The following is a 22,645-nucleotide window of genomic DNA, read 5'->3' as shown; positions in this document are numbered from 1 at the left end:
AAACCTCACCCACCCACAGCACAAAGGAAGAGAATTCTGTTTCTCCACTGCTCTCTGCTAGTTTGTGTATCACTTATGTTGTTAGGTTGTTTGGGTTCTGTTTTCATAGGGTTCTTTCATGATTTACATTCAAAAAAGTTTTCATGTTTTCAAATATTTGACTTAAGATGGATATTTTTAGTTTGGAAACCTCCTCAGGAAAAGTTCTGTGTGTTGCTGAGCTTTATTCTGTCATCTGATGTGGTTGAAGCACATTAGATGCTTCACACTTGTATGCTGTGGTACCTATGTCTGAAAACCAGCCTGCCTGGATGAAAAGTAATCCGAATGTTTGCTGGTAGAGCTGCCCCAAATCAGAAAAACTGACAAAGAGCTAAAAATGGAGTTCATTTAGATTTGAAGTGCTAATGTGTAGCTAACTGAGCCTATTTACAAATGGAGCTCAGTCTTTTAAGTGGCTTGAGATAGGCTCCAGGAAGTTCTTCCAAAAGGAAATCTGGAACACTGAGCACCACTAATCAACTTACTAAACTTAAAGGTTTGTGACATTTATTTATCGAGCAATCCTGTCTTCCCCAGAATAGCCCTGAATCTTTTCAAATCTGTACCACATTAAGAGAAGAAGCCCTAATCAAAGGAGAAATCCTCTCCAGGAGAGCATCCTGTTTTGCAGTGGCATTGGCTCTGAACCAGGTGAGGCTGTGGGGTACACATAAAGGAACTGGGCGTGGGCAAGCTTGGCCGCTCTCAGGTGTCCCTACTTTTGTTTCTTTATCCCTCTGACTGTCACAGAAAAAAGTCCCCTTAAGGAGACCAGGGCCCCTGGTGCCATGGCAACCTGCATCCATACCTCTGCCTCCAGAGTGTTTGCATTTACAGCTGAGGGCCTAGCACACACTGCTGTTTACCCGGGACTGGGGGAATCCTGTGGAAAATCAATGAGGGAGGCTGCACTTGGAGAAATCTCTCAAATCATTAAAGTTTAAATTTCAGATGATTCATTTGCTATGTAATGTGCCCAGAGGACAGTTTTAAATCTAAGGCTCTCCATAGTGTGTCTTCTAATAAATTCTTCAGGGGAACAGTATTCCTTGAGTTCCTGGTATTTAAAGTTATTTGTCTTTTTTTGTTTGTTTGTTTGTTTTGTTTTACCTGAACTACAGTTTTGCCAGATATAAAACTGAAGTGATATTTCCTTTCCTGGAGGTTTTCTTTGGCATTGTTCTCTCTTCCAGGGTGGAATGTTACCATGGAGAAATCTGAGGCTTGCCTGATTTTTTTTTTCCCACTTCTGAGTGATTTGATCTTGTTCATTTTTCTCATTTCTGACCTTTATATCCATGGAAACATGTTTTCGTTGGGGTTTCTTCATCTGTCGGTTCTTTTCTTTTTCTTTGTTTTGCTGTAATCCTTTCTTTCTTTTTTCCCCACATATTGTCTATAGATAGATCCCATGCTGGTTCTTTTTTGGTTATTCATCATTGAAGAACATATGTTTCTCTTAGACCAGACATCTGTAGAAGACTCATGTCAGAAGAAACCTGGCCATGCTGCCATGGTTTTATGTGTGGGGTTTTCTACAAATATAATAGGCTTTGTTTCTCCCTGGCTGATGGGAATAGGCATGGAGGTGATTCAAAACAGTCTCTTCCCTACTGCTGCTGTAAGTGACATACCGTTTCCTGCAAATATGGCTGATCTGTGTAAATTCCTTTTTTTTACTTTATTTTTTATTGAAGGATAATTGCTTTACAGAATTTTGCTGTTTTCTGTCAAACCTCAACATGAATCAGCCATAGGTGTACATATACCCCCTCCCTTTTGAACCTCCCTCCCATCTTCTGCCCCAACCCACCCTTCTAGGTTGATGCAGAGCCCCTGTTTGAGTTTCCTGAGCCAAACAGCAAGTTCCCATTGTCCATCTATTTTACATACGGTAATGTAAGTTTCCATGTTACTCTTTCCATGTGTCTCACCCTCTCCTCCCCTCTCCCTATGTCCATAAGTCTATTCTCCATGTCTGTTTCTCCATTGTTGCCCTGAAGGTAAATTCTTCAGTACGGTTTTTCTAGGTTCCGTATATATGTGTTAGGATATGGTATTTATCTTTCTCTTTCTGACTCATTTCACTCTGTATAGTAAGTTCTAGGTTCATCCACCTCATTAGAACTGACTCAGATGTGTTCCTTTTTATGGCTAAGTAACATTCCATTCCACACCACAACTTCTTTATCCATTCATCTGTCGATGGACATCTAGGTTGCTTCCATGTTCTAGCTATTGTAAATAGTGCTGCAATGAACAATGGGATACGTGTGTGTCTTTCAATTTTGGTTTCCTCAGGATGTATGCCTAGGGGTGGGATTGCTGGGTCATATGGTGGTTTTATTACTAGTGTTTTAAGGAATCTCCATACCGTCTTCCATAGGGGCTGTATCAATTTACATTCCCACCAACAGTGCAAGAGTGTTCCCTTTTCTCCACACCCTCTCCAGCATTTACTGTTTGTAGACTTTTTGATGAGGGCCATTCTGACTGGTGTGAGGTGATATCTCATTGTAGTTTTGATTTGCATTTCTCTAATAATGAGCAATGTTGAGCATCTTTTCATGTGTTTGTTAGCCATCTGTATGTCTTCTTTGGAGAAATATCTGTTTAAGTCTTTTCCCCACTTTTTGGTTGAGTTGTTTATTTTTCTGGTATTGAGTTGTATGAGCTGCTTGTATATTTTGGAAATTAATCCTTTGTCAGTTATTTCATTTGCTATTATCTTCTCCCATTCTGAGAGTTGTCTTTTCACCTTGCTTATAGTTTCCTTTGTTGTGCAAAAGCTTTTAAGTTTAATCAAGTCCCACTTGTTAATTTTGTTTTTATCTCCATTACTCTAGGAGGTGGGTCATGGAGGATCTTGCTTTGATTTATGTCATTGAGTGTCCTGCCTATGTTTTCCTCTAAGAGTTTTCTAGTTTCTGGTCTTAGATTTAGGTCTTTAATCCATTTTGAGTGTATGGTGTTAGGAAGTGTTCTAATTTCATTCTTTTACATGTAGCTGTCCAGTTTTCCCAGCACCATTTATTGAAGAGGCTGTCTTTGCCCCATTGTATATTCTTGCCTCCTTTGTCAAAAATAAGGTACCCATAGGTGCATGGGTTTGTTTCCGGGCTTTCTATCTTATTCCATTGGTCTATGTTGATCTGTGTAAATTGTTAATTAGCTCACATCTGCCATCAAAAGGATCCAGAGATCTCATTACTAGTCTTAAACTCTCCTACCACCATTGTAAAGAGAAAGTGAGTACTTCAGGCTGTGCCCTCACCTTTGAGGACCACTCTGAGCACTTCTGAGATATGCAGCCATGTCCTCCTCTTACTGCTCCATCCAGAGCTCACCCAAGCTCCATCTCCAATGTTTTTGGCAGTGCAAACCTCTTCTGTGGTTTGAGGTTTCTGCTAGGTTCTAACTAGGCCAAAAATGGGTTTGCAATTCTATTTATCAAACTTGCTTTTCTTTTGAGAGCTCATTTCAATGAGAGAGGGGACATGACAACTTTATGCCTCCATCCTAAAAAGTGGAACTCAGGCAGGTTGTTTAAACATTAAGGAATATGCCACAGTAGGAAACATTTTACAGAATGTTCATTTTTGATTACTAGAAAACATTCTTTTCTCTGTGGACTTCAAAACCCTGGGGCACCATGGATAGGACTATCTTGACATCTTTAAATCATCTTTATTACAGCAGAGTAATGTTTATATGACTTGAGGGTCTGACTTGTTTTTCTTCCTTCTAGAACCAGCTGGCAAAAGCTATATCCATTTTTTCTCAAATCATGAACCCAGAAAGCATAATCTGCACTAATTTAAATGTAAGTAACTTCTTTATGGTTAAAGTAAGGCTTGAAATGTAATAAAAGAGATCTTTTTTTTGGTTTGTGTACAACAAATGACTTTTGATGTCCCAAGGTCTTTATTCATTCTGTTCATTTATCAATCACTGTGTGAAAGTTATAGTAGAACCCTGTGAGAGGAGTCAACACAAGCTTCCAGGTGTTTAGAAATAGGTGGGAAACACAGACATGCTCATCAGAAGAGGTGGATGAATGCTTCAGGCGTAACACAGGAGTACAGAAGGCCGTCGATTTAGAGAGTTGGGGGATGGGCTCTGCAGTCTCTTCGCTGAGACTCTAAGAAAAGCCTGCATGCTGACTACCTCCTACCCGACTCATGGAGCCAGTATATCCGCAGTGCATAAAGTGGTGTCTAACCTGGTAAACACTGAATAGATGCTCGCTATTCCCATTCTTACTTTGCCAGCCTGCCATGGCCTGTCTACCCAGTGGGTCTTCCTCACATTACTGGGGCAATGAAAAGATTAAGAGACTCTCCTGTCATTAAAGACACACACAGCACCCACTCAGCCAGGCCTTGTCGAGGCCCTGCTTATATGCTGACTACATTGTGTTGTGGGGAGTTGAAAAGAAAGCCCCGGAACTTACAATCTCCTGAAACATCAAGGGACCAAGATGAGGAAAACACTGTCAGAAGAACAGAAATGTGTGAACACCAAGATGCCGTGAACTGGGAGAGCGGGTCCTAGCCAGAGTGGTATTCCAGGCTGGGGAGCGAAGGGCCAGCCAGCTGCCCCTAACAGAGGAGCCTGGGCAGGAGAGAAGTGCTGAGTAGCATTCTGAAGGACAGGGCTGGGGGCTGGAGGGATGGAGGGGAAAGGGCATTCTCTGTTGGGAGATTAATTTTGCTGAGGGTTCTAGTTTGCAGGCTAGTTTGTTAGTTCTCCTCCTAGCTCTGATTCCTTAGTCAAAGGTACTTAACCTCTATGGACCCTATTTTTCCTTTTGTCTGAAATAGTACTAGTAATAATACCTTCTTTCATTATGAGAATTGAATAAATAATGCATATAGAGTATTAGCACAGCACAGTTAGTGCGTGGCATGTAATCAGTGTTCAGTGAAGTTTGCTAATACCAGTAGTATTTGTTTAAAATGAAATATGTTAAATAAAAGGATTATTTATTTGTAACAAATCCTAGGACCTATGAATAGGAATTGGGCAGAACTCCAAGCTTCCATGCTTTTAGTTCTGCTCATAATTACCCTCAAATGTCACCCCCAGACCCGTGCCCAGATGACTTTCAAGAGAAGGACTAGATAAGCCTTTATGGTAAACTTTGGGTAACAAGTTCCAGCAAGAAGTCTGAGATAAGAAGACTGTGTATCTGACTTCATATTTACTTTTCAGAATGCTTACCCAGGAGGGAAAGATGAACCTAGGGAACCAGAAAGATGGAGACAGTGATAGCAGAGAACCTGCCTGGAAAAAAGAGAAAGAGGTGGGTTTAGAAGGGAAGAGACTAAATATTAGAAAAATAGCCTAACAGACCTTGTGGTTGGCAAAGGGCATGAGCCCCGAGCAGGGATGAGCGTCAATGCTCAGTTAAGAGCTCACCTGTAAAGCCCGGTAATGCATCTGACATAAACTGATGAACATCATAAGAAAGGGACAGAGCAGTCCCAGAAATGAGTTTACAAGGCATCAGTGGCAAAGCAGAAGTGTGAGAAGAAGGCAAGGACGGAAAAGCAGCAGGGTGTCGAAACCCAGCAGTGCTGACAGCCCGACGCCTGTCACCTGCAGGCGGGCCCTGGCCCGAGAGGCACCAGAGCAGAAACTGCGGGCCAGCCTGTGGCGCTCTCAGCTGAAGCGGATCCTGGAGTCAGGATGGCAAAGGTCCAGAGTCCAGAATCCCAGGTCATTTGAGCCAATAAGCCCAACAGACTAGGAAGCTGGATCTTTCAGCAGACATATGTGATTTTTCTTTCTTCTCTGCTTACTACCGGATGTGAGTGGCTCTGGGTCTCTAAGTAAATATCTGCTTCTGAGAGACAGTGCCTGCACTGCAGAGGCACTCATCTCATGACTGGAGAGCAGCAGGCCTGCTAGGATTCCAGGTGGTTTACAGCATCAGGTGGGAAGGAAACCCATGCGAGCGTGAGAGAGAAGGTTTACATGGATCGTTAGTAGCTTTTCCTAGAGTTGAAGTTAGTGTGGGGAGATCATAAAGGGTTGGTGAGAAATGGAAGGCAGTGAGCTTGGCAGGATTTCCGTTTATTTTGGCTGAGGTACCAGGCTAGGTACTTTTATTTGTTGGTTTACTTTATACAACTTTATTAGAACAGTATTTCTCCATCTTATACATGTGGGAAATGAAGATTCAAAGGGTAAGGACGTTACTTAGGTTCTTGCAGCTAATTAAAACAAACCAATCTGTTTGACTACAAAGCCTAGGGTTTCCCCACCACTCCAGACCTATAGAGATTAGCACTGTGTGCCTTTTATCTAGGATTGGAGCTAACTGCTCCTCCTGAATAAGGAAAGGAACACAGGACTGGATTTAAAAAAAATAAATCTGCTGTTGGTACACATATTCCATGTCCTTGAATTTACATTCCTCATCTGTTCAATCCTTGGCTTGCTCTCCCAGTTGTTATGAGACTCTAGTAATGATTTTTTTCCCCCAAATGAGAAAGGCATGGTAGAAATAAAACACGAGCCTGCCGAGGGCTAAAGTGTCCATCTCAGTCGGGAGAGAAATCCAGAGCATGGTAGGGAGTACCATCGTAAGCCAGGGCACCCCAGCAGCTCCTCCTGGGGGAGCTAGGGGGCAGGGGAGACAGCCAATAAATACGCCAAGAAACCTTGAATTGATCTTGAATATGAATCATCCCCTCCATGAACTGGGTCATGGTATTATCCACTGTCCAGAAACTTAAAGAGAGTTTTCCTGTTTAAAAATTGTCACTCAGGCAATTCTTGCAAATGTCCTCTGTAAATTTCTCCTATTTCAGTAGACGCCTGCTCCCTCTTCTTGGGGATGGTGAAAAAGAGATGGTTGCCATTCTCAGGTTTAGAAATCTTTCAGATTTTGGGTCTCTGCTATTAGAACAGGTCTTTAAAAAATAATTTATTGGGCCCTAGCTTCTCCAAGGCTGAATCATCTACTAAGAATCCTTAAGGGCAATTTGTTAATTATTCAGAAATGGAAACCTGACAAGTAGGCTGAATAGAGTCTGTTCAGTCAGTATCAGCAGAAATAAATGAAGTTGTTTTTTTTTCCTGATCTTTAAAAATTCATGCCTTAGACTAAAATCTTTTCTTGCTGCCAGTTGGAATTTGAACTTACCTAATTTTTCCTCCTCAACCTAATTTTCTTTTCATTGAAATTGCTCCTGCTGCTGATACAGCCCAGAGGACCTGGTTTCCCATTTCTTAGCTCATGCTCCTTTCACATGGAACTGATGGAGCACGTGATCTCACCGAGGCACGTGAGTGCTAACCCTGACCTTCCGTCTGAATTTAAACTCATCGATCCCAAAAGAACCATAGCCCCGTCTGGAGCATTGGTGCTCAATGTCAGAGGATTGCTTTTCACTTCCAAATATGTCTGAAAGTATCAGGCCAACAAAGGGGAGTTTTCCACCAATTTTATTTGAATTCTAATCATTTCTGTAGAAATCTACACCCATTTTGGAACTGAATTACTCTGCAGGGAAATTTCCAAGGGGTCAGTTTCACTGCTTTTATCATTTATCTAACACAAGTGAATGTTTTAATGTTTGTTTCTCTACTAAGGCCACCCTAAAGTCCTAGCTCAGATGGGAAGTCTCCTAGGCTGCCCAAGTAGGAAAGGAGGCAGGACTTATTATAATTTCTCATTAAACCCTTTGTGGCATCATCTCACTTAATATGTTTAAGAATCGCATTTGATTGGAAGCAAGGCAGACTCTACAGATAACAAAAGTCTATACAAATAAAGAGGCTTTCCTTTTCTTCCAAGCAGAAAACCAGAGGTGGTCGGTGTAGGTCTGGTATGACATTCCATGATGTCATCAGGGACCTGTATTTCCACACCACCATCCTAAGCACATGACTTCCATCCATTACATCCATTCCAGCAAGAAGCAGGAGACTGCGGGAGGACAGAGAAGTTGGTCCCTTACTGTAAAGCAGTTGTCCTCCAAAGAGAAAAAAAGAAAGCTTTCCCAAATGTCTCACCCAACAACTTGTACTCACGTGTTACTAGCAAGCGCTTAATCCCATGGCCACATCTAGTTGCGCACAAACCTGAGAAATACAGTTTCTGAGTTCTATACATGACAGCATCAGTTTGTTATCAAAAAAAAAACAAAAGGAAAATGGATACTGGTTAGAAAATTAGCAATCTCTACCACACTGTGCCGTTCTACTTCAAATATAGCAAACTTGAAAAGAAAAAAGAAATGCAAATTTCTCCATGTTCAGGACTTCTGTTTGGTCAAAGGTGTCCAGTGACTTGTTAACATTTCTTGAGGTCTCAGAAAATCAGAGGGGTGGGAACTGTGTGTTCTTTGAGTAGTTTTTCTTAACCAAAATTCCCCCTGCTCCTTGCTAATTCAATTTTCCTAGCCTTTTGTTTGAAATCTGTAAGATGAAAGCAAAGCACTGTACCCTGATTTAGCTTTTCTAATTGTACCCTGAGACTTCAGTTTGAGACAAGCTCCTAGCTTTAAATTTTCTCTTTGTCTTTCATCAGTAACCACCTCATTTATGTTGCCCGTCATCAATATAGTTCAAGGTACTGAACCTCATTCTTGAAATCCCTACTGAATCAGAGGTAGCTGCTGGAAGCAAGAGAGAAACTGGGAAAGAACAGCTGAAACCTTCCAGGTGCACATCCCTGATAAGTCTCTAGCATGAGCTCCAGGAGGTTTACACTTGCAAATTGCATGGGGACCTACACTCCTTTTCTCATTTCTTATTGAGGGTTTGCTCCATGCCAGGCACTGCAGATGTAGCATCAACAAGATAGACTTGTCCTTGCTTTGACACGACAGACCACTGCTAGCCAAATTGGGATTGGTTTAAGAACTATTAAGACTTGGAGATTTTACTCCACTTCCAAGCTAATAATAAGAACCTGTCAAAGTTTCCTGGATGCTGGTAGAGAACAGGAGACACCAAGAGATGAAGGATGGTTTACTACTCCCAGCAAGAGCAGCGGCCAGAGGGTGAGCATTTTTGCATCAGTTTCTTGAGCCCAGTTCCCACAGAGCAACATGAAGAGGTCCATATGTCTCTTGTACACACAGGGGTTTATATTTTAAGAGAGGAACCATGAACTTGGAAAACTCAAATCTCTTAAAATGGGCAGTAATTATACCTGCCCTCAGCTCTGCATTACAAACACTGTCTGTCTTCCCATGCTGCTGGCTGTACAGACATGGTCCCGACTAAAGGCAGTCAGTGCTTCCACCTGACCGTGAGAAACCCATGGAGTGTTGTCTCCTGACAAAGAATTCTGCCTGTGTTCTGAACACTAAACTTAGATCGGGTCCTTTGGAGTTAGGCTACTTGGGGTCATTTCATTCTGTTCCATAGAACCAAAGATAACCCCTCATTCTGATTGTATGCTCTGCAAGCATACAATATTATAAAATGGACTAGTAAGAAAATTTAGCTAGTTTTGTATAAAAATGGAACATCGCTTCTAGAAAAATCTCTTTCCTAAAGATAGCCTTAAAAATGTTTATACCTTTTGATTTTATAATTTCACTTACAGGCGTCAAGTCTAAGAAAGTAACAATTTTTTAAAATATCTGAACATTTATTGATAAAGATGGTATTGCTCTATTTGATGCATTATTTATATGATGGATTGCTATGCATTCATCATTTAAAAAATGAGGTTTTATTTTTTTCTAAAACTTCCTGATGCTATGAGAAAGTATTCATTTCATAATAATTGATCAAAAAGCAGAACTGGAGAAATTAATAGACTTGAAGGATAATACATGAGATTGTAAACAATGGTTAACATTAGTTGGTGAATTCTGAATTATTCTCATTTTCTTTAAACTTTACTGTATTCTTTAAATTATACCAATGAACACTGGTAATGGGGTGCAGCGGAAATGTGTTCTTTTTTTCTGGTATGTTAATTGTATATGATGGAAAGTAGTTAGTGGTATCATTTTGAAAGCCAAGTACATTATCCAGTTTGATAACTATAATGTAAATAGAAGGGCCTCGTTAAGACTTTAATCAGCTTCCACTTTATACTTGAACAATCTCTATGCTTGCAATTTCCTATCCAAAAAAATTAAAAAGGTAAAGGTATCTTTTGCCCCAGAGCCAGTCTTATGAGGTTGTCTGATTGTCATATTCTCTGACTCCAGAGGAAATAGGAGCAAGAAACTAATAGTAATATTCATCGAGGACCTCCTGTGTGTTGATGTTTAATGTTCACAATAACACAAAATGTGAGCTGTAAAGGTATCTTCCTCATTTTACAAAAAAAGATATTGAAAGAGAGACTGAACACCTGGCGAGAGTCACTGAGCTATAACTGCCGGCGCGAGGGCCCTGACCCAAGCGTGTCAGACTCCAGAATCCCTGTTCGCTCCATTGCTGCCTTGTGACAAGTTCTGAAGCCGTGGTGCTTTGGTTAGCTATTGGGAAACACATTTTTTGGCTGGTGGGCATTCATTCAAAGCACTTTTGAACCTGTATACACAAATGTTTTGGAAATAGCATGAAAAGCATAGGCTCTCATGAGAAGCCTATAAATGGAGGCTTCTCTCACAGGGCGCATTTCTCAGTGCTCATTACTGGCTCAGTTTGGTTTCTCTTATTTCTTCTTTTTATTCAGATTATGATCCATATCCAGTCAAATATGTTGAAAACTCTAATAGACATATTAAAGGATGCCACAGAGGGAAATCTATCAAGATTTGTGAAGAGACATGTATTCTCAGAAGAAGTGGTAAGTGTGCGGTTTCTGCAGGAATGCGGTGAAGGCGCAGGAACTCTTTCAGAGGTCCCCTTGGTACCTCAGTCCTGTCGGCCACCTCCTTACAGAGCCTGGTAAATCTGGCCACCTCTGTTCCTGCTGTAAGACTTCTATATGTGAGTGCAAAGACTTTTCCCCTCTAACACGACACATCCTCTGAAATTCTAGGAAAACTTGTTTCTTCTACATTGTTCTTTTCCCGACACTGTTTCCATGGCCGTCAGCTCTTTTTCTTTTTTCTTTTTCCTTTCTCCTCAAGCATCCAATTCCTCCTCCCTGTTCCTTACTCTCAGTTGATGACCTCGCTTCCTGTTGCACAGAGGAAACAAGCAATCAGAGGAGAACCGCTGCCACACTGACACCTCCTCACCCCTCTCCCGCTCCGCCCTGTCTTCCCTCCTGAAGCCGCGGTGACTGCAGGCCCCTCTCCAGAGCCTGGGAGCCCAGCCCCGCTGACCCGGCCCAGGGCACGAGCCCAGAAGTGGTATCAACTTCTGAGCATCATCTCTATCGCTCGCCTTCCCTGTGAATCATCCCACAGGCTAACAGTAGGCTCTAGTATCCCTCATCCTCAAAAAACAAAAACGAAAAAACTCCGCTACTTAAACAAGTGAAAAGACATGGCAGGTGTTTAGATAGGAAGAGACAACCTCATAAAGTTAGCCCTTCCCAAGTTAACGTGATAATGTAACACTCCAATAAAAATACTGTTAGGTTTTTTCTGTAGTTAAGGTTTAGTAGAAAGAGAAAACTAGCAAGAATAGCTGGGAAAACGCTGAAAGAAGAGGTGCTAGACCTGCCAAATGTGAAGCCATAGCAAAGCTTCTCTAAGCTCCTGAACAAAGCAACTGATGGAACCATATAACTGTTTTGCAAAATTATAAAATAAAAAGAAGCAATTTCTAAACACAGAGCAAAATGAAACAAATGTCATACTTTTAAAGTATGGCTTAAGTACATGAAGAGGAATTATTGTAAGTCATTTGAAACTAGTAGTTTGTACATTGCTAGTCATATATAACCTAAAAGGGGGAAAGAGACGGTAAAGAAATCATAAATTATCGGCAGTGATCACTTTGTTGGTAAGGATACTGGTAATGTCATTTTGACTAATCCAGGGGCCTGCTGGTCGGTCCTCCCCGTCTTCCTCCCTCTTCCCCAGCCTTGTGCAGCTGGGTCCTGGCTGGGTCCCACCTGGCACCCGAGATGGCAGGTTGGCCGCCGAGCACAGTGGCAGCGGCCTCCCCTCTGCCACGCGGCGGCCGTCCCAGCCCCGCGCCCGCCCTCACCCCCAGCTGAAGGCTGGCAGACGGAGCCTGTGGGAAGGCTAACTGGTCATGATTGAATGTAGAGATCGATCTGAGATCTTCACTCTTTGGAGGTTGTGACTTACCTAAGCCTTTTTGGAATATGTTCAGAAAAGCAGGGAAACTAGAGATGTAAGCTGGTCTTAACACACACAATCATGTGCACGCGTGTGCAGCACTGACATGACTTCAGGGTTCTCACTAGCACTCAAGTTAATCAGTCCTTCCCTTAGACCTGGCCCATCAATATGCTGCCCAAATTACAATCCCATGGACTGTACAGTCCATGGGGTTGCAAAGAGTCGGACACGACTGAGCGACTTTCACTTCACAGCATCTAGACAAACTTCACACTGGAAAACACTGATGGTTTTTCTCTGATTTTCCCCCTCTAAGCCTATAAGGCCGATTTACTTAGAAAGCTCACCCTCTAACCAGTGTGTCCCCTGGTTGCTATGAGGCCACTTGGGGATCTGCTTGAGAAGTGAATTGATCCTACAACTCCAGCAGCTTTGGAGCTAGTTCTAAATATCAAGAATGTTGTTATATCATTAAAAAGAACTAAAGTAAGTAAAATGTTTATTTTCTTCAGAAGGTAATTTTACATTCTAATTCTGAGTTCACCCATTTCTATAGACTTAAATCCCATTTATATACTTAGGATGCTAATATTTACACCCCTGGTCTAGACCTCGCCCCCATGCCTCAGACTCTGGATGTCTCACAGACACCTCAGTCTTGCCTAAAACACAGCTCTAGGTCTTCCCTCCCTAAATCTCACCCTCCCATCTTCCCCATCTCAGACAGTGACCACCCCCATCACCAGGTTACTAAAGCCCAAACTGGAAAGCTATCTCTGATGCCTCCCTCTCCCTCTCCCCTTCAACAATAAATCCTTTCAGTTTAATCTCCAAAATAGATTTCTAATATTTACATCTACTTCAATCTTTTCTATACATTTCTTAGTCTAAACCATCACCTGCCTGACGACGGGCGCCCCAGGATTAGTCTCCTTGTACCTCTAGTTCTCCACACAGCCTTTTAAACTCTACATCAGATATGTCCTCGTTTGGACCCTCTGATGGCTTTTAGAATAATCCCAAAAAACTTACCACGAGCTAGAAAGCCCTACATCATCGGCCCTGCCTCCTACTCTGACCGTTAAATTGGACGCACTTGACTCCACGCTCTTGACCTCCTTTCCCTGGTATGTTTCATTGTGTGGTGTGCACCACTTGGAAACCCCCCCCCCCAACTTTTATAAAATATCAGGGATGGTTTTCGAGTGCTAATCCAGATGTTGTCTGAAGCTTGTGGGATTCCTTATTCATTCATGCCTCTGTGTGCCCCAGTACCCTCATTTTTACCACTTAAGTGCACACTCTACTTTTTTTTTGCATTTATCTCTCTGCTTCTTGGAGGATAAAAAGAACAAGGAAGAAGTCTTGCAGGGATGTAACGATATACTCTTCTCGCTTTTTTTTCAGCTGGTCAAAGTGAGGGAAAAAGTGAAGGATGTGCCTGCTCTCCTGGCCAAATTTGATGAGCTTAACAAGAAACTGCACATAAATGGCCAGGTCACCGAGTACACTTTGGATGCCCTACTCTGCCACACCCCCAGCGACAGGCAGCCCCACACAGTGCTGTTAAACAAGAGGACAGTCAGCCGTCGGACCTTCCAGCCACTCAGCCAGTCCCTGTGGGCTGAGTAACCCTGGGTTCAAACTTCCGGTGGGTCTGAGTTGGAGGGGGTCTGCCTTCAGTGACTCATTGGCTTCCTAGGAAATCAGGCATTGTATTCCAGTGGACACTATACGAATCAACACTTGGTCTCCTCCTTGCATTTCCAAGTTCACTGGTGCTGGCATGCTGCCTTGAGACATTCATATTTTGTGCCGCCATGAAGATCTAGATACAGGAAGTGGAAAGCTTGGCTCCTGAAGGAAGGAGGCTTCTCTGAAAAGGGCTGAGGATCCTTGAAGGAACATGGCCACAGGCTCCAGTCCAGCTCCCAGAACCAGCGTGGAACCCAATAAGCATTAGTGGAAGGAATTTCACTGTAAGTGGCCATCTGACTAATTTTCAGGGGAGTAATTACTTGCAGATTATAGCCTTACTGAATTAAGGACGTCTGAAACTCTACGCTACCATCCTGGAAAACAGTCCAGGATATTCTCACTGCTTCTGTCATTGTTACCTGTGACCCTCGACAAGACACCAGAACCCTCATTTTTCCAGCTGTAAAATAATAGTGCCTATGTGACTCTGCATACTGTTTTGAAATTCTCACTTCAAGGTTCAGTAGGGTCAAGTTTTTTTCAAAAACTAATTAAGAAATTGAAAGTGTCCTGAAAAAACGTTTTGTTTTCTCAGCAGGACAAACAAAACCAGAATTTAACTCTCAGAACTGATAAGCCAAAATTGAGATGGTTATCATTTTGGTCATTGGCAATCTATGTGTTTTTCAAAATAAAAGTCAGTATAACCTCATATCGCTCTCTGTATTCCTCAGTTTTCTATGTAGGTCATAATACTTGGTCCTATAGTTTGTCTCATTTGTTAATGATTTTTCTCTCCTGGATGCTTTATTTTTATTTTTTTACATAGATAAGTCATGACAGCAGGTCAGAGCCTGCTTGTAGAGACCTGTCTCTTGAAGGTTTGAAGCCCAGCCCCTGAGGGGTCATGCCTTTCCTGAGGGCCCCACGGTGCTGCGACCTCCCGGCCGTCTTCCTGGAGTGCTGCAGACTCCTTATTCAGTGCTGCCTCTAAAACCAGGGCTAACTCCCACTTGATGTTATCCTGAGGCAAGAACTGTTCACAGAACCAGAAGTTCTAGAGTAGAAAGAATCTTCTAAGTTTCCCCTTCAGGTCGAGGAAATGACTTGTCCAAATTGGCATAACTAGTCTCAGGTAGAGCCGAGATTAAAATCCAGATTCCCGTCTCTCCTCCCCGCCCTGCTGTGCCACACGGTGTCTCCTCAGAGAAGAAAGAAGGGACTCGACGGAGACAGCACGGGAGCTCCCTGACTTACTGTGTGGCCAGGGGTTCCCCTCAGTCTCCTTGTGTGTCAAACAGGGATAATAGTCACGCCACCCCGTAGACGTGCCGTGAGCATGGAATGAGGTAATAAATGCGAAGCAAACAATTTTGCCTGCACAAAGTAAGTGCTGTATAACCGTTAACTGTTGTTACTACATTCAGAGTTTTGCATCTAGCTGAAGAATTATATAAACACATGAGTTCCTCCTCCGGTTTAGAAATATCAAAAGAATTTCTTACAGCCTATGCTCTGTGAAGCATAAGCTTCATTTAAAGGAAATTCTCTGCCTTCATAGAATCTTAATTACATCTTGCATGAGTCTGGTATTTTGTAAAAGAGAAAAGCATTTGAATTTCTCTGTCTTCAAAGTCTTGGGAAATAATAGGGCATGCTTCCTGTCCCTCAACTTATCTTTTGTCTTCTCCAGCATCCAGGGAGAACATTAAAATGCCCTGGGTGAATGTGGCCTTGGTTGTTAGCTAACAACTATTCATTAGCCAAAAAAAAGAATTTTGTGAACAATGAACAGGCGCCATGACCTTCCCGGGCCTTGTTGCTTTGAGTCGCTGGTGGCTGTGGTTTTCTGTGGACTCTGAAACCGGGCTCTTTGACCTCTTCCCAGAAATCTTACTGAGGGGCAACTCAATATTGAGGTAACCAGTGTGTATAATGTTCTACCTCAAAATAATTGAGGACTCTGAAGACTTAAAAAAAAAAAAAAAGTATGCTCAGTATATAGTGACCATTTCTTTAAAACAGTAGTTTCTATAAAAAATGGTGTTTCTCTGTGATCAATAGTTTACCTAAAGCATCCACATACTCTCCAGTATTTAGTGCCAAGTGGGAAGTCCAATCTGCCTAAAGCATGTACTTATTCTATTAATGAGAATATCTGATGGACAGAAATCTCCCCCAACTCTGTTACATGCCTTTGTAGATTATTTTCACTCACTGTAAATGTTTGTTGCTACAGAAGCCAAAAATCATGGTGAGTACAGTACAGTACAGAATGAGAAGGAGATGAAAAGATATCTCCCTGTCTGGGTGATACCAGGGTAGTGGTCTGGTGACTGCTGTGTCAAAAACACTCCAGAACTTAATGGCTTAAAACAAGACCAATCATTTCATTAGAATTGATGGGGCCCAGGCAGTCACCTCAAAGACTTCAGTTAATGCTTCTGGCAGTTGATGCCTCAGCTGGGCTGGAGCCTGAATGTCCACACGTGGCTCCCGGACAGCACAGTGCCTGCTACTGGGGAGGGAGTGTCCCTAGAGGACCAGGCAGAAGCTGTAATTTTCATGACCTAGTCTCAAAAGTCACTGAGCTGATCACCTCCACTCAAGTCCCAGACCCATCCAGATTCAAGGAGGGGAGCATACATTCCGCCTTTCAGTGGTGGTAAGGTCAAAGACTCATGGACACGTTTCAAACTACCACAGATTGTTTTTTCCAGCAAGCTTTATAAACTTGTCCTTTCCCATTGCTACTTCCCTAAGTCAAGTCACCATCATCAGCCATCTGCCTCTCAGCTCTTCTCTCTACTGAAGCCACTGTGTGGTTTCCAAAACAGATCTGCCCTCCCGCCTGTTTAAACCTCCTGAGGGCTCTTCATGTCCCTCCAGGGGAAGCGCAGACTCTAACATGGCATAGCCCGCCTTTCAGAACCTGGCCCTGGGTTTGCCCATCCAGCCCCACCCCACACCATACCCCTTCTTCCCTCCCACTCATCTTTCAGGTCATAACTTAGACATCTTATCAGCTAGGAAGTTCTGGATCCAGCTACCCGCTCAAGTCCAGGTAAGGGGAGCGACCTATGTGTCTCTGTACTTCACTCATCAACACACTTATCACACTCCTGTTTTGCCTGTTTTCATTTTTTACTAGATTCAGGGGCCACATTTATCTTATCCCCCACTGTGTGCCTGGTGGTGCTTTAGTTGCTAAGTTGTGTCCTTCTCGTGACCCCATGGACTGTAGCCCACCAGACTCCTCTGTCCATAGGATTCTCCAGGCAAGAATACTGGAGTGGGTTGCCATTTCCTTCTTGAGGGGATCTTTCCCATCCAGGGATTGAACCTGGGTCTCCTGCACTGCAGGCAGATTCTTTACCAACTGAGCTACCAGTGAAGATTCAGGGGCCACATTTATCTTATCCTCCACTGTGTGCCCATAGGGAACATATCAGAGGATGAGAGCTCACTTAACTCACTACCTCATTCACATTATGTCACCTCCTGTGAAGACTGCTTTTTCTCCAATGCCATCCACTTAGTCCCAGACTCTCATTTAGACTGAGCTCCAAGCTTTTGCTCAGCCCGTTATGTATCCCTTTCTCTTCCCACCTAAAATGCCTTCACTCTTTCTCTATTCACTCTTTTCTATCCAACTCATGCGTCACCTCTTCCAGAAGGCATTCTCAAGCTATAGGACCCACATGGATTCTCCATCCATTAATTTACCAAATTCATACTGAGCATCTACAAAGGACAAGGCACTATCAAAGGCCCTTCAGTTGCCACACAGTAAAGACTGACATGATCCTTTTCCCAAAGCAGAACATTTTATCCTGCCATGAACTTAAGGACCTTTGGTCTAGGCATTTGCTCTTTCTGATCTGATCAAAATCCTACTGAAGGGTAGACTTCGTAGTGAAACTGACCAATCCTGGGCCATTTCTGCTAACAGTTTTGTTGATGATACCCAAGAAATTAATATAAATTTCAATTAATTCATATTGAATATTACTGGGAAATTACAATGGGAAGATAAAGAGTTATCTGCTATAATTCAGGTGGCAAAACTGTATGTAGATTTTTCTATTTCTCAGCAAGTGAACAAAAATTTCTTATTCATTTTCTGGTTATATTGAGAACCCAAGAGAGGAATTCAAGGGAGATTTGATCTTGGTTGAAGGATATTTTAAAGCTTTGTTTTAGTGTAAATATTTGATCTTTCTGGATATCTTCCTCTTAACCCTTTTCATAGCCACGAGGACAGCTGAGGATAAGGCAACGGCTGTCAAACTTTAGCAAGCGTGTGAATCACCTGAAGGGTTTGTTCAAACCCAGAAGGCTGAGCCCCACCTACAGAACTTTATATATATATATATACATATATATATATTTTTTGGCTGCACTGGGTCTTCAATGCAGCACGCAGGCTAATTGTTTCACTCAGGCTTAGTTGCCACAGCATGGGGGATCTTAGTTCCCTGACCAGGGATCGAACCTGCATCCCCTGCAATGGAAGGCAGACTCTTAACCACTGGACCACCAGGGAAGTCCCCACCTCCAGAATTTCTGAATCCCTGGATATGGAGTAGGGCCCAAGAATGCATTTCTAATACACTCTCAGTGTTGCTAGTCTAGAGAGTGCTTTTAACCACTGTGTTGGAGGAAGCTAGTGTTTCTTCATGTGCATGGGAAAAGCTCAGGCTTCAGATGCAATCTCTGGGTCCTCTCTGGTCTCTGCTGCGAGGAGGGAAGAGCAGGGAAGTGTGGCTTTGTTCCTGGACTCTGGAGAAGGTAACTGCTGAAGTCACGCCAAAACCCATGAGGAACCCCGAGTTCTGTGCTTCTGCCACTTGCCTCTACTCATAAGGACCCTTACTTGGATGTCGACCCTCCCAAGCCCTACAATGGATTCAATGAATCAGGAGCTCCAGGGCATTATGATTTAAGACCAGTGAGAAGTGTATCTATTTAGTGTTTCAAATCACCAGTAGAGTGATAGTGTTAGTCACTCAGTCATGTCCGACTCTTGAGACCCATGGACTGTATAGCCCACCAGGTTCCTCTGTCTGTGGAATTCTCCAGGCAAGAATACTGAGGTCGGTTGCCACTTCCTTCTCCAGGGGATCTTCCCAACCCAGGGATCGAACCGCAGTCTTCTGCACTGCAGGCAGATTCTTTACCATCTGAGCCACCAGGGAAGTCCACCAAATTATATACATATTCTTATAAAACTAGAACAACACGTGGTACAATAGGCCCGCACGTAACAAAAACTAACCCAAGATTCAGATTTACATCATAACACTTCTATCTACAGACTTGGCAAAATGAAAATCAGTACATAAAATAGTCATTTAAAAATATCACAATCACAGTAGCTCTGATTAGTAAAATCTGATATGCATTATGCATAAAAATGTGTGGTGAACCATTTCATAGTAAGTGTATCTCAAAGGAAATAGTTCAGAAAAGTACAAATAGAAAGATTTTTTAAAAGGAAATGGTTTGCCTGTATTGCACAGAAAACTGATCACAAACTAAGCTGGCTTAAATGGCATTACTTTAAAGATGCCTTCTGAACAAAAATTGAATGGTATTGGTATACTTCTGTTTGAAATATTTTTTATTCATTAACATGTTGTTAAGAACAACAGGATTAAAAATGCCCTCTGTTCTCATAGAATTTGCATTCTACAGGAGGAACAGACACTAAATGGATGACAGTGCAAATGACCACGTGATCACATGATCACATAAATGACTAGTCCAGAGGGGTACTCATATCACCCTGTGGCATAGACAGTGAGCAGTGTATGTGCCTGCACACACACACGTGCACGCGCGCGCACACACACACACACACACACACACACTAAGAGGAGGACCTAATCTGGTCTTTCATAGCCCCGATTGTCTATGTCACTCACTCTGATACAGAGTACAGTGCCTTGTGTTGTCACTGAGCCTTACAGTATATCCAGTATCTCTGGAAGGATGAAGTATTCTGTATTGTCTTGTGTGACCCCAAAGTACCTATGTAGCATAATACTGTACATACAATGAGGCCTTAACGTTTTTTGAAAGAATGAACTAATTAATGGCAGAGTTCAGTGAATATGAACCACCTGCCTGATATGCTTTAAGTATCTCACAACTTGCTCACAAACCCACTCTTTCTATCCCAGTTTTACAGCTCTCAGAGCCCAGACGCAGAGAAGGGAACAGCTGGAGAAAGGGGTGTAGGCTGACTGGTGTGTTACCATATAGGCCGAGCCCCTCTATCTTCCAGCTCTGATGCGTGAATTTCCCACCTCCGCCCTCAGCTTACTGCCCAGCCCTCAGTTAATCTGAGACAGAGTGACCCAGAGCAGGGGCTGGGCGCAAGGGCTCCAGGTGGAACTTCCAAGTTGCTAATGAAGGAGGATCAAAAGGCTGCTGACTGCCCACCCCACCCAGCTGCCTGCCTTGCTCTGGTGACCTTTTTCCTGAGGGCTGCGGACTCCAGGGGCCTCAAAGGCACCATTACCGCCATGATCAAAGGTGAGGTTGGGGCAGGAAGGCTCAGGGGGAGAAAACGACCACGCTTGGCTGCTAATCACTGCCCTGCAGCTGAAAGCCTCCAAAGCTGGGTGAATCAGGACAGGTGAAGACGAAGGCCTCATTTAATTAGGCTCTGAGAGGAGGATGCACCGGGACCCTGAATGAGGCCCAGAAGGCATCAGGGAATCCTGTGTGTGACCTATAGGCCTGCCTGGGCAAATGCATGGCCGGATTAATGATGCACATCTCTCTCATTTTCCCCCATGCACTTTTCCCTGCCCCAAGTCAGGCAAGAGGCTCGCTCAGAAGAGCCCAGCATCACCACATTACTCAATCCCAGGCAGCAAGACCATCCCATCAAATTACAAGGGACATCACAAAGAAGGAAGGCGCAACCCCCCACCAGGTGTCTGCTCTGTAGCTCGATTCGATCTGAATTCATGAATGCGAGTCACACACCTGGCCACCAGGCAGCACAACCTCCTGGTGTGTCCTCCTCCACCCCAGGGGGACGCATTATGTAGTCCTTTGTGTTCAAGAGGATTAAGGTGACCTTCAGTTTCAAGGCTGGAAATTACTGGATTGATAGCAGGTGGTTTAAGGAGTCTGTTCTGGTTGTAGCAGGTGGCAGGACGGCCTCAGGCTTGGGGAGGCCAAAGACAATTCCATACAAACGCTGCTCGCTGAGAAGCCTGGAGAGAACCAGGCAACTCCACAGGAGGCTTGGGGGCTGTAGGGTTTGTACCCGCCCCGCATAGAAAACTGTAGAGAGCGGAGGAAATGTCATTTCCAATTTACAGTGGCTTCTTTGACCCTTTGCTGCTCCAGTGACAGGAAATTCAAAATTACAACAAAAGGGCTTTGTATGCTAAAGTTCATAAAAGAAAAACAACTAATACAGAAGACTTAGCGTTTGTTAGATCCTGCGCAAAGCACTTTGTATACAGCGTCTCACTTAACCAGCATATAAAGTCCACGTGGGACTGTTAGCCCATTTCACAGATGAGGAGCCGGAAGCTCAGAGATGGAACAGTAGGGAGTGGGCGAGCACAGACGGTCTGGCGCCAGGGCTCAAGTTTTAAGTCCGTCTGGGTTCTCTTGCTCACAGGGTGGCTGTGCGTTCGCGTGTGCGTGCGTGAGTTTGCACATGCGCATGTGGGCCGTCTTCAGAAGCGATTTACATTGTTGTTATAGCAGAGCCCCGTAGGGGCCTCTGAGCGAAAAGTTAAAATATACATGCTTACACATATATACATAGATATGCATGTTATATATGTATATTTTACACACACATACATTAGTGTGTCTATGTCTGGATTTTTTCTCTCGGTGATCCCTGGCCCGCTTCAAGCTTTGCTCTATCGCTAGCACACAGCTGAAGAACTTAGAGTAGCCAGCAGAGGGCGCCCAGAGTCACTATTTTAAAATGTTTTTAGCAGCATCTTCCATTTCAGGAATTCAGAGAATAGAGGTCCACAGTGCAGGTCAGACAGGAAAGGCAGCTGCAGATAGCCTTTAGAGAAGATGCAGAATGTTGCCTTCCCCGAGATTAAGAACTACCCAGTGTTGGGACTTGCCTGGTGGTGCAGTGTAAGACTCAGCGCTCCCAATGCAGGGGGCACCAGTTGATCCCTGGTGGGAGAACTAAGATCCTGCCACACGACAGGGAGCCTGGGGATAATCCAGTGTTGAAAGGATGTTTTTAGAAGAGAGTAAACAGTGACAATGATCCTCTGCAGATAATGCAAGTATGTGCGTTGCATCAACTACATGTTTCATGAGAAAACGTGTATGCTTCTTATTGAAGGAAAAAAGATGGTCCTTGTCTCACTTGGAAAAGTTTCTCCCAAATTAAGAAGAAAAACAATGAACTGTTTGCCTTTATTTACTAAAGTCACATAAGGTTATGTGAAGTGAAAAAGAATCAGGCTCTTAATTATTTCTATTGACTTTCCACCCTCCTCAAATCAATCAAATGAAAGTAACCTGACTACCTCTTCCTGCCACCATCAGGAAGGTCCTATGTGGGAACTTTGTCCATTAAGTGAGTGGGATTTTAATATTCCGCTATTTATCACTGCCCATTTCTAGAAATAGGATCAAGTTTGATCAAAATAGGATCAAATTTGGTTTAAAAAGATCAAGTTTCCACTACCACAAATCTTTAAAAGTACATGGTG

At 43.2% G+C, this 22,645-nt stretch overlaps 1 protein-coding gene across 3 annotated transcripts in view; it reads left to right on the top strand.

Moving 5' to 3' along the window:
- The window catches only part of PTCD2 (pentatricopeptide repeat domain 2), a 29,153-nt gene extending 14,516 nt beyond the window's left edge, over window positions 1–14,637 (top strand). For all 3 annotated transcript variants that reach the window (XM_043488882.1, XM_043488884.1, XM_043488885.1), the window contains 4 exons: window positions 580–693; window positions 3,791–3,865; window positions 10,700–10,813; window positions 13,635–14,637. In XM_043488882.1, the coding sequence (XP_043344817.1) occupies window positions 580–693; window positions 3,791–3,865; window positions 10,700–10,813; window positions 13,635–13,859 (528 nt within the window). In that variant the 3' untranslated portion in view covers window positions 13,860–14,637. The remainder of the gene's footprint in view (window positions 1–579; window positions 694–3,790; window positions 3,866–10,699; window positions 10,814–13,634) is intronic.
- Window positions 14,638–22,645: the final 8,008 nt, after the last annotated feature.

This window comes from Cervus canadensis, chromosome 16 (assembly GCF_019320065.1).
Source record: "Cervus canadensis isolate Bull #8, Minnesota chromosome 16, ASM1932006v1, whole genome shotgun sequence".
NCBI lineage: Eukaryota > Metazoa > Chordata > Mammalia > Artiodactyla > Cervidae > Cervus > Cervus canadensis.
This window is presented reverse-complemented; position numbering and strand designations above follow the sequence as displayed.